Source organism: Setaria italica, chromosome II (assembly GCF_000263155.2).
Source record: "Setaria italica strain Yugu1 chromosome II, Setaria_italica_v2.0, whole genome shotgun sequence".
Classification (NCBI taxonomy): Eukaryota; Viridiplantae; Streptophyta; class Magnoliopsida; order Poales; family Poaceae; genus Setaria; species Setaria italica.
Window position 1 is genome coordinate 8,097,971 of NC_028451.1, and position 12,575 is coordinate 8,110,545.

The 12,575-nt window shown below is 42.4% G+C and overlaps 1 protein-coding gene across 1 annotated transcript; it reads left to right on the forward strand.

Annotated features, from left to right (window-relative positions):
* The first annotated feature begins 4,536 nt into the window (after window positions 1-4,536).
* Window positions 4,537-5,479, forward strand: LOC101778456. The gene has a single exon (XM_022824094.1). It carries the CDS (start codon window positions 4,698-4,700, stop codon window positions 5,124-5,126), a length of 429 nt encoding a protein of 142 aa, XP_022679829.1. The 5' UTR covers window positions 4,537-4,697; the 3' UTR covers window positions 5,127-5,479.
* Window positions 5,480-12,575: the final 7,096 nt, after the last annotated feature.

The window sequence follows — 12,575 nt, forward strand, 5'->3', positions numbered from 1 at the left end:
TTCAAACCACAAGCTGTCTAATGATTCAGTAACAAAATACTTGCAGCAGCTAGCTCACTAGAATATCAATCCCCATCATCTCATATCAACATATCAAAGAACACACATATGCTTCTCATGCCAACTCATCCATACAAGCAACAACTTCACACATGGATCAATAGCAAGCAAGGCGGTGACTTAATCAACACATATGGCAAAGAAAATACCAAATTAAGGGTAGACACCAAGATTTATGTGGAAACCCCTTGCGGGAAAAAATCACGGGCGGCGGCGAGCAATCCACCATATGAAGAAGCAATACAAGAGGTGGGAGCCAACAAGGATTGGGAGGCTCCAAATCCCTCACGGATTTCACTTTCTACTAGATGGATTTGGTGGATCTAAGCCTGTCCTCTCCTCTCTCTAACGCTAGCTCTCTCCCAAGGTGAAGAACATAACAGAACACTCGGTTCTGATTCGAGTTGGGGCTGCCCCTTAAAATGGCAGACTTGTAAAGAGACCCTAGAGTTGCAGATTATCACAAACAGCCCCAATTTCAACATACAACATGTATAAGCAATGTTTGCCATAACAAATGAGCTAATGGGCTTCCAAATTGGTGAAATTACGAGCTGCTAGACATCACACACTCTTTCCCACTAAAAACAGTCATTCATGCACATACCTCCCTGGCTCCCAATAAACAATAAGTTTCCCTAGCTCGATCACAAAAAGAAAAGAATGGAAAGAAGAGAAGAAGCTGCACCTTTCTACGCGCCCAAAATCCAGGGGACTCCGATCCATGGCTGAAGAATGGCTAACGTGTGCTGTGTTACTTGCGTTACTACGCATATCCACGTCTCTTAGAATTGAACAGGAAGGCATGTCATGCGTCGCGTCGTGCACCGCGTACGTGTTTTACGGCACAGCGACGCCGCCGGTTGCTGCTGTAGGCATCACGTTTGTTCCCCGCGACACCCACGACGCCGACGCGCTAACAACCCACACAGCCACACTAGATCCAGTCCCCATCCGTAGGCACACCTTCATCTGATAATCCGCCACGCTGGTTCAACTGGTTTTGGATGAGCACTCTTCTATACCCTCTAGCGCTTAAATTATTAAGATTTTCAGTGTGATAGGATAGCACCAAGTCCTAAACAAGTTTAAAGATTTTCGGAACACAACGGTTCATGTGTCAAAAGTTTTGCCGTTTATTTCAAGGTTGATCTTAATTTGAGTTTCAATTTGAGGTTGAACACTTACACGGTGATCTTCGAGTGCATCAGAACTTGTAAGTTAAAAATTTCGAAGCTACGCTTCACACAGAAAAAAAGGAGTTTCAGTGACGTTCGAACAGAAGTTGCATTGAGAGGATGGCATGGCGGCAGGAGGGCCACTTACACTACTGATGTCTCATCATCGTCGGCAAAGCTGGTGATGCTCGTTTCCCGAAAGCGTTCAGTGAGTGAGTGGCCTGATGGATCACCTGGCCTGAGTATAGGAGATGGATGTAGATTGGGGACTACCACTGGAGGTGATGACTTGGATGATTATAGACGAAGCAATCTGACGATTGTTTGCATGTCGTGTTAGCAGCTTTGCTACGAACAGTACACTGGATCTCTTGTCCTTCTCATCAATAACTGTATATACAAGGATTGGCCTTGGTGCCTATGATTATGCAAGTCAACCTTGTGCATAACTGCCTAGAGTCTTCTTGTTTTCAATAGATTTATTTTAGAGAATAATTGGAGTTCCATAAGTTCGATTGCGTGCATATTTAATAAAAAATGATATATTTGAGATTGGAGTGTATATATTTTCATACAACTGATGAAAAAGTCTTGTTCACAACTTCACATTTAGATGATGGACATCTAGCGGCTCTGCTACTGACCCGAGGCAGGTGCACTCGAAGTATCGCTAGCTATTACCAACTGGAGCACTTAACCTTTTAAAAAATCCATCCAAGCAAGGCCAGCGACTTGGAAGCAAGTGGCCTAAAGTTAGCTGAACTAATCCACGAAAATTTCGTGCCTGTTGACTGATAACAAGATCTGGTCAATCAATCGCATACAATAATCTCTTCCCTTGGCAAGATCTCTTAGAAGCTTAGGTTTACAAAGGCTACAAGCACGTACAGACAAATCATGCTAGTCGTTAACGTGTATGCTTTTGCAATTAGTAGGTTGATCTGGACAGAATCAAAGTTAATGACCTCATTGTATGAAAACGTCTAACGAAATGACACTGCACTTGCAACGTATACATAGGCCTGTGTCAAGCTAGCATCGCCTTTATGAACGGACCGACTCGTGAAAGTGAACCATACATTTGGCCAATTTCGATCGATTCTTGGCTTTGTACACTCGAAATTCTTGGTAGATTTGGTGAGACCTGGCAGACTTGTGAAAAGGCAGTCAATTGAAACCGTAAACTACATGTGTTCGCTCGCATCTCAGCCCTTGCGTGCAAATTTTTGTTTCTACGGTTCTGGTAGGGAGTGCTTTTCGCCACTATTTTTTCTACTTGCTGGATGCCTGGATTACAACAACATGGGCGTACGTCTACCAACCTCGAGTTAGAAGGTTATTTGTGTGCAAACATTTACAAGAAAAGAAGAAGAATGAATTAAACATATTTAATCATAGCTTTTACAAGAAATTCAGCGTGTTTGCTTTACATACTAACAATGTTATATTAAATCCATGGCATGACAAAACTAAATTAGTAGTAATATATGTACTTGATTTCTGCTTAGATCCATGGAACCTGTTCAAGTGGTTTTATTGAACTACCAATCTAAAGTCATATATTTTTCCATTGACTTATTAATTCTGACAACCACCAGCGTCATTATAATATATACAATGTAATATCTGAAGTTTGTCATTGCAATTCGATCTGTGTACAAGGACAATTGATGAACTGAATGCTACAATATCAATGATTTAGTTTGGAAAGTCGCTGTAACTAAATAATTTTGTGGGGCGTAATTAGTAAATTTGAATTCCTATGACTGCTTGTAGGTCTTTGTACCACAGGGAGACAATCATTGACGGACAGTGGACAATCACGTGGCCAGATTCTTGAACCTAACTAAAACTCTTCGAGTTGTGATCTACATGTCTACACCTTTTAATTTTACACTCTTCTGTGATTCGCAAGTTTCAATAATGGTGCTTAAATATGAGTAACCTTTTCTAGATTTTGTAGAAGATTTCAATATGCTATTAGGGAGATCAAAAAGGAAGAAGTTGAACTTGTACCGACCATAGTACCTTACCGCATATCATCATCGTAACACAATCTATGACCGCCATTTGAAAGTCACCCGGTTATGGACAAGCCACTAGAAGCCACTCGGTTGAACTACTCTCTCCATTAAGCAGAAGCAAAAACCATGGAATCAGACAACAAAGCATAAAGCAAAACAGCAAAGGTATTGGCTAATCCTGTTGCAAAAGACCTGCTTTTGTAAAAGGTCATAAAGAACAAAAACTAAAGTACCCTGTCCTAGTACTTCATGGATGCATGTTGGGAGGGTAATAAGTAGTTGCGAGCTCAATTCGTGGACCTTTCTGATCTTTCATTGAAAGATTCCAAAATTCTTTTCTTCGCCGGGAAACATCGGGCGGTTAAGTTTAAATGCCCATTGGAGCTTTAGGTGGACATTTGTCACTAAACCTCTTAATTTTTCTATCTTTTAGTACGCTAATTTGCACTATAGATAGGTAAGATGACACAATCATGTCGGGATTTGGTTAAGCTTGTTGTTGTGAGTACAGTCCTCTTATTTGCTCCATCGTACTTACTCCGCTTTTCTTTTTCACGGGTCGGTAGGAGAGTTTCAACATGTGCTCTCAATTACATCCCTAATTATATGTCCAGAAAATGTTTAAAATATTACAATATATAGTACTACTTTCATGGAAAATATACTATTACCATTTTCCATGTGGTGAATATAAACAATTATATGTATATACTCCTAAGATGCTAGTGGTATCAATGATTTATTTTTAAAAAATGGCATGCACTCTAGTATGCCAAGTAAATAATAGGAGGGTTTACAAAATTATCTCAAACTAAATGGTGATAGAGGATGGACTATTTTATTTTACCAATCCACTGTGAATACTCCCAAGATGTGTCTCAATAGATAAGGTAGAGCACATTTGAGGCTTTTTTCCCCCTTATAGTGGGTCACCTCTTCCCCTTTTAATCTGTCCCCTCTCATTTTCTTTTGGATCCAACACGGTACTTGGTGCATCATCTTCTTCAGACAACCATAAACAACGGCACACCATTTTTAGCCTAACAATAATGCACACCATTAATCATGGTCATTATCACCTAAGCTCAACATAATTGCCACCCCCCACACCGCAACACAATTTTCTTTTGACAAGCACCACAACACTTAACTTTTTTGTCCCAGTTCTCTCTCTTCAGCCTCAAGCCAACAAAAAAAGCCATCCCAATCGAATCAGATCAACGGACCCATATATACACACCACCCTCCCCACTCACTCGCAATCACATCCCTCATTCAATTGTGTACTCGTTTGTGCCACACACCTTTGCTCGCTGCAACTTCCTGTAAGGTACTTTGCAAGGAGCAAGCATCCCTTTCTCTCTCTCTCTCTCTCTCTCTCTCTCTCTCTCTGAGCATCTCTCTTCTCTCTCTCCTTTCTCTCTAATATGAGCAGATGAGCTCCGGTAAGCAAGAAGGGCCCAAGCTATTCAGCTCGAGGATCCTCTCAAGGGATCGCTCAAACGTGGCCAACGCGTCCTTCAGGGTTTACTACAGCCTCGGCGCCGGCACGGTGCCGTTCCTGTGGGAGTCCAAGCCGGGCACGCCCAAGAGCTCCGTCACACCGGCCTCCGCCGCAAGCTCCATGCCGCCGATCTCGCCGCCACCGTCCTACCAATCCAGGTCTCAGTCCAAGGACAACAAGTGCAGAGGCAAGTCATCTTCCATCTGGTCTGCCGGAGGTTGGATCAGCTGGCTGAACCAGAACATCAGGAGGCGGTCACCGCCGTCGTCGCCGACCGATCACCAGCAACGGTGGCTCTCGCAGGATCATGGCGTCGGCGACCACGAGCGGCGGCCATGGCGTCCCACCTTGTGCTTCTGAGCTGGCCGGAACGGATTGGGTGAATTAGCTGTTGCACCATGCGAGGTGTTAATGGAGTGCTGTTAGCTGTTACAATACTAGGATATGGTGTCCGTACGCGTTGGGTTTCTTTAAAGATTTTATTAGGTTGGATGATGGATGGACTCTTTCCTTCTCCAGTGTTCAGCTTTGCATAGACATCTTACAGTGTTTGGTTGTTTGGTGTACGAATAATTGGGTCTGCATGATTGCTATCTATGCACATTATAGCAAATCAATAGTACATATTATATTTTTAAAAGATCTACTTGTATCCGATTTGAGTTTCTGTAAATTAAAAGATGTTTTTACCTTTACTTGGAGAATTGTAATCCCATGAATATGCTGATGTTGGCTTCTCTTAACGAAAAGGAAGAAAGAGAGCAATCCGAACATAAATCGGGGTGCTTGACCTTTCTCTGTCAAAGCTATATATGTACATGCTCTTTGCAATTTATTCACAAGTTTGATGACTGAGATTATTTGAAAATACTTTTGTCTTGGCCTTAACTACAAGCATATATTTGGAACTTACTGACATATGTATGTTTCACTATCAAACATGGCTATTAGGAAAATTTCAAGGAACTGTATACTTTTTTGGAAGCCCTGAAGAAGGTTAATTCGTACAGTACATATTAACTAGTTGGAGTAGATATTGGATATTAGAATTTCAGGTTGAGTACTTGTAGACGGAAACAACTGTTATGTTTACCTGAAAAAGTAAAGAGTTATTTTGTTGGCACACGGGAGGAAACGTTGTCATCACTCCTTTATTCTACCTTTATTTAGAGTAAATGTCGGAGAACCACACTTTTTTTGCAGTTTCAGCATCGCAAGAGTACACTTTTTAATGTTGTTTTACAGTACCAGGCCGGGTCTGAGTGTCATTCGTGCTGGATCATCATTATGTTTTCAGTGTTAAGCTTTGCATTAGTTATTCTGGTACTGTTTGGTTGTTTTGAGTATTAATTATCGGATATGCATGATTGCTCTATGTTGTATTGTGCTTGTATGCACAATCCAGAAAACCACAAGCACGATATATCGTCTTTTATGTCAAATTCATAAGCAAAGATGTTAATACCAATTGATTATTTGAAAATTTCTCTTGAACAATTGTAGTCCCACAAATGTGTTTCTCTTAAGGAAAATAAGAATCAGAGCAATGTGACATAAGTCCGGATTCTCGACCTTTCTTTGTCAAGCTGCACGTGCCATTTCATGATTTAAAGGTATGTTTGATGGCTGGCATTTGATAATATATACTCCCTCCGTTCATAAATGTATGGCGTTTAATTAGGACAAGCAAATTAGCTTATCCTAGACACCATATATTTATGGAAGGAGGTAGTACTTATGTTGTCAAAGATGGGCTATCTTGTACTTCTCAAGAAACTATATAATGTATTTTGGGAAGCCTTGAATAAGGTTGGACTAGATGGGCTATCTTGTACTTGCAGCCTTGCAGGTTGCAGGTTGGGATTTCATCAGGTCGACTTGGTCTAAAGCGAGGGTCATGTTTTCTGAAAAAAAGGTGTTTGGCATACCAGAGGAAACATTGCTATCACTCATTTACTCTACTAATTTTCAAATTAACCACACACTGGAGAAAACGTTGTCATCATTCATTACTCTACCTTTTTTTCAATAAAAATAGATGAAACAACAAATAAAATAATCTGCACGTTCAACATCTTCTTAGAATCAACCTATCCTTTATAGAAATTTGTGGTAAATTTATTATATAAATTTAAGGTCGTGCTATCTCCCTTTCTTGTGTTTAGATTTTTTATGGATGCCAGGATATGATGATGGGTACCAGATGTATGCTGCAGCGTTTAGTTGTTTAGTTCCGATGACATATAATAAATCATTGGATCACAAAAATGAGTAATAAGTGTATGCTCATGATTGCAAGGTTTATGTGGGTTAGTCATGATTTCAGATTGTTCAGCATGATCTTGGCAACACTTGGGTACTAATACTGTAGACGATATAAAGCACACACTTTTCCTTCTAGTTTTCATTTTCTCTCAGCTGTCGGCTGCTGCAATGGATGAAGTTACTATGTTAACACAAAATGGATGATTTCTTTATAATAAAGCTTTAGGCCCCGTTTGGATCATTGGAATTGAATTCCATCCTAATAATCATAATTTAGACACAAATTAATTAAGCTAATATAATTGTATGTGGAATATAGTTGTATATTATAGTTGGTGATATGGGAGAGATACTTGTATGCTGCACTTCTACTATAGAGAAGCGAGTCTAAGAGCGTGCTATAAGAATTGAATTCCATCTAATAACCATAATCTATAGAATCAATTTCCATCTCCCACCCCATGAATTTAAGATAGGCTTATATCTAAACTTTGGAAAGTTGTGGAATGCCACATTCCAACATAAATTAGCCTACTCCATTAAATAGATTCCAATTCCTTGGACCCAAACGGGGCCTTAGTGATTTTCATGATCGTTACATTGAATCGAGCTGATATAAAAATCATGAAAAACACTACCTCAGAATAACTAGGATAGATACGACCATCAAAATTTTATAAAAAGCACATACACGACAATGGTAATTAATCCGACTGATGCCGCTGCAACCAAATCTTGTAAAACTAGCTTTTGTAGAACAGGCCAAACCCACTCCGATCCTTGTTTGAGCACGTAACCCACATCCTCTTGTTTTATGTTGTTGTCTAATCACCAACACTCTGTTCAAGTAGATTAGTCCAAGTGAGGCCTTCTAGTTTAATGGACATGGCAGATTCAATATATTATGCAAACTAAAACTATTAGCAGGAACAATTCAAAATGTGAAGAGAACATTTCAAATTATGGGGAAAAAATCCATTTTGGACCTTCAAGTCTTGAATTTGTCCAATTTTAACTGTCAACTCCAAGTTTGTCCAACTGTCCAATTTAGCACTTCAACTATTAATATTGCTCAATTTTGATCCCTATTCCCTTTTTGGTGGTACTATGATGACATGGCAATGGTTTTAGCTTTTTGCCAACTAAGTAATGATGTGGCTCGAACCCACCTCTCTCCCCTCTCTCCCTCATCCATCTCTTGCTGCCACCTCCATCTCACTAGCAATCTTGAGGACCTCTTTGCTCTCTGGCTTCACCGTGCTCACCTATGCGTGTTTCCACTGGTGTGCCAAAAATCTCCAAGCTGCGGTGCCTATTTGCAATCAACTTCTTCCAGGTCCTTCTTGCTCAGGCTACATTTAGCTACGACCACCTTCTTGCTCCGAGAAATTTCGACCATTTCTGGCTTGTTGGTCAAAATGCACCTTCTCATGTTTCTAGGGCCAATAATGAAATAACTGATAGAACTGCTAATGGCCGTTTGACACTCAATACGTGCACTTCACCAAATTTAACATCCAGTTCGCATGGCTTTCAATATTTGACACTCTGCATGCGAATTTTGATTCAAGGGTTTCTCTTCTTTTTTTTTTCTCAATTTCCATCTTTTCTTGTTTCTTTTCTCTCATCAGCCTTAGTGAACGGATGATAATGCCCCTACCCTTATCCTTTTCTCTCACCTGCGTCTCTTGTTCCTCTTGTGATGGAACTTGCCACCACCGCCGGCTCGGACGTCTCCTCGCCACGGCCAAAGCAGCAGTAGGTACAGACCACCCATCCTCCACCTGCCCGCCCCATAGCTTGCCGCCGCTCCTTGCGACTTGCGAGCTTGCATTGATGGTGTGCGGCTGCATGCAGCATGCGGAGGTGGCGCGCGGCCTTGCTAGGTGAAGGCATCTGTGGAGCGGGCAAGGTAGGTGGAGGCAACCATGTGCCGTGCTGGGCAAGTGGGCCGGCCAAGCCTGCATCGGGCGTGCAGAGCAGGCAGCGGACCGAGGCATCTGCGTCGTGGATGAAGGCCAGCAAGCCAACAGCCAAGCTTTGTTCCAGCCGCCATGCACCACTGCATGCAAATCCAACCAAAAAAACACCAAATCAGACTCGATTCCCTTCCCTCGTTCTATTTCATCTTTCGCCAGTTCCATTCCATGGTTGAGGTTCTCTGGTTCTCCATGATTGAATTTATGAAGTTGGGGAAGAAGAACCAGTGAAAACATATTCTTGTTTTTACGTTTTGTTTCTTGCAAAGCGTTAAAGAACATGAGTATTATTGTCTGTTCACTAGGCCTGATGAGAGAAAACAAAAAGAGAAGAATTGGGAGTTAAAGAACAGGGGTATTATTGTCCGTTCACTAGGCCTTATGAGAGAAAACAAAAAGAAAAGATGAAAATTGGGAAAAGAGGAAGAGAAACTCCTGAATCGAAACAATTCGTGTGCGGAGTGTCAAATATTGAAAGGAATGCGAATTGTATGTCAAATCCGGTGAGACGCGCGTATTGAGTGTCAAATATCAAAATTTCTCTCTTGCTCCAGATCACCACGCTTTTGATAGCAAGGAAGTCTAGGCCGAGGCCAAAGGCACCACCTTCGCTATTTTGAGTAGGCCATGCCGGATCCAGCAAGTACACACCTCCAAGCTGTAGCACCGATACCTCCTCCTTATCCTCCTTGGCCGTGGGGGCCGTGGTGATGCCTCTGGCAGCCACTTCAGATAGGTAGTGATTGGTTGGTTGCATTGGTTGCTAGCCAGGCCAAGACTAAGCTAGGGTAGTCTTCACCAGGCTAAATCAATACAAGTTGCCCGTGTTTGGTTCGGTGGCTTGTGATAGCCTGCATTGCGAAGCTCTTGTTTGTTTGAGTGCATAGTGCAATATGATGACCTTGCACTGGTTTAAGGTGAACTTACCATCACATTCATCTCTCTTCTTCTCCACCGTCGAGGACTCGAGGTCATCACCTTCTCTAAGTTGTGAAGAGAAAAATAAACTATGAACTAACATAGAAAGTGATCACGAGCTGCAGGAAGAATTGATCCAGGAGAAAGACATTAGCAAAATAAAATAAGATCAAATCAGCTTTTAGTCTCTCTGTCCATCCACCAATCGCTGCTGTTGCAATTGGGGATGAGGGCGAGCATGCTCCAGAATCGCTCCTGCTACCGCCGCCTTCAAATTTGTCGATGCATATCAATCTGGCACGAGCAACGAAGGAGCGCCGCCTGAGCCATCAATCCGACGTCATCTCTTCTGGCTCATCCTGCAGGCTCTGTTGCTGCTGCTCCCTCTTCCTCCACGGCCCACTGAGATCCAACGTGCCGTCAACTTGAGGTCAAGCATAGCCGAATCAAGCTCCAGCGTCGTTGTAGAGTGCTTGTTGTGTAGCATGCTGCCGTAGAGCAGGACATGGAGGGCAAGCTAAAGGGCGGCGGATACCGGATAGAGGATTGATGCGTGGAGCTTGTGTGTGAAGGGGCGGCAGAGTAGTGCGCGAGCGACGGCATGGACCTTCAGATTCACGACAAGCAAGCAGCCGCACTCGTAGGTTTAGCGATCTGGCCGTGGAGGAGTTGACTCGATGGGGTCGCCACCGTTGCTGTGGCCCACGTTGCTGGTGGTTGAGAGGAGGAGAGGTGAAGGATTGGGGAGATGAGAGAACTAGAGCCTGGTCACTGGAGAACGCTCGTGAATTGCGTACTAGGTAAGCCTGGCTTAGGAGCACCTTTTGCATTGGCGGAGCCAAACTAAGAGTCTTGGTTAGGCAACCAAACATGCTCTCACTGTATTGCTGGAGCCAGGTTAGCCTTTACCAAGGCAACCAATCCCCACCATATTGCATAAGCGAGCTACCCCAGCCTGCCCTCCTCCATCTCGGTTCCGGCAAGGCTCGGATGTGGCACATGTCATCCTTGCTTAGGCTGGATGTGCTCTGGGCTGGGACTGGGAAGCACCATCTGCCCTTTGTGCATCCGCAGCTACTGTACCCAGGCGGGTAGGACGTGGCAGGTTGTGAGCACATGGTGCTATGACTGTTGCGGGGTGACAGAGATAAAACGAGCCAGGGGTCAAAACTAGATGGGGTTGACAGTAAGGATGTTCATTTTAGATACTTTATACTTCGTTCCAAATTGTAGATTGTTTTAACTTTTCTAAATATAAAGATATTATTATGCATCTAGATATAGTGTATGTCTAGATGCATAATAATATCTATGAACCTAGAAAAATTAAAACGACCTACAATTTGAAACGGAGGGAGCAGTTAGGAACCAATATTAGACAAACTCAAAAGTTGAGGGTCTAACAATTGGACTTTATGGCTTCCAAATTATGGATGACCTCTTCAACTATTTTATCGAAACAATAAACTTTCAGACGTCGAATATACTATGAGACAGCTCATGGGTGACATGGGAATAACGTAACTATGTATATTATAAATATATATAAAAAACAATTCAAAAGTAACAACAGAAATCATACAGACAAAATATCACCTTTCATGACATGTGAAAAATTGAAAATTATAAAGAGAAAAATATGATAATAAAAAAATGGACTCTCGAAATGAAGAAAAAGAACACCAAAGTATAGTAAATAAAAAGTACGTAGGTATGGGCCAGGAAAGAAAAAAGAAAAATAAGTTGAGAGGGGCCTCTATCTGGGCTGAAGTCCCTGCTGCCTACTGTTCCTCTTTGGGCCGACTGGGTATGGGCCAGGCCGAAACCCAACTCCTCCTCGGTGGGCCTCGCGCGGTTCAAGTTGGGACACACACTGTCCTCTTGAGCCTGGGCCAGTCCAGACACGAATTGGCTGGCATAGAAGCTGAAAGATCGGGTTAGCAGATAGGAGAGGGAAATCCTATCCATCTCCCAGAAGTTTCTTGTTAAGTTACGATTCGTGTAACAAATATGATCCATACACAAATATTCGTGTAACAAATATGATCCATACACAAATATGATCCGTCAAATCTACATCAAACTAAAACTCTAGCCTCCACTCCTCTCTCCTCCCCTGCATGCATGGCTGCCACCCCCGCGCGAGCCTGCCACCACCGTGTCATTGTACCGCCGGCCGGCCCTGCTGCCTCACGCGCCCCTGCACGCGGGCTCGCCACCCGCCGCGCCTCCCCACACCGCCACGCACTGGAGAAGAAGGTTAAAAAATTATTGGATCAACTTATCTTTTAGAAATGTTGGTGCAACTTTTTTCCGAAAAATATTGGATTCAACTTTTTTTCTCAATTTTTTTTGAATAAATGTTGGTTTAATTTTTTCAAATAAATGTTAGTTCAACTTTTTTTCCAAGAAATGTTGGTCCAACTTTTTTGAAAAATGTTGGTCCAACTTTTTTAAGAAATATGGACAATATTTTTTCAGTTAAATAGTTTTTTGTGGGCTTTTGGTACATACGTATAGTTGCTGCGCTGTGCTGCAGCGTGCTATAATCGGCTTGGGCTTTCGTGGGCTTTACAGCGACAGGAGACCATCTGACGAAACTAGTTCAGGATTGATCATGTAAGTGGCTTGTACAACGCAAATGCTA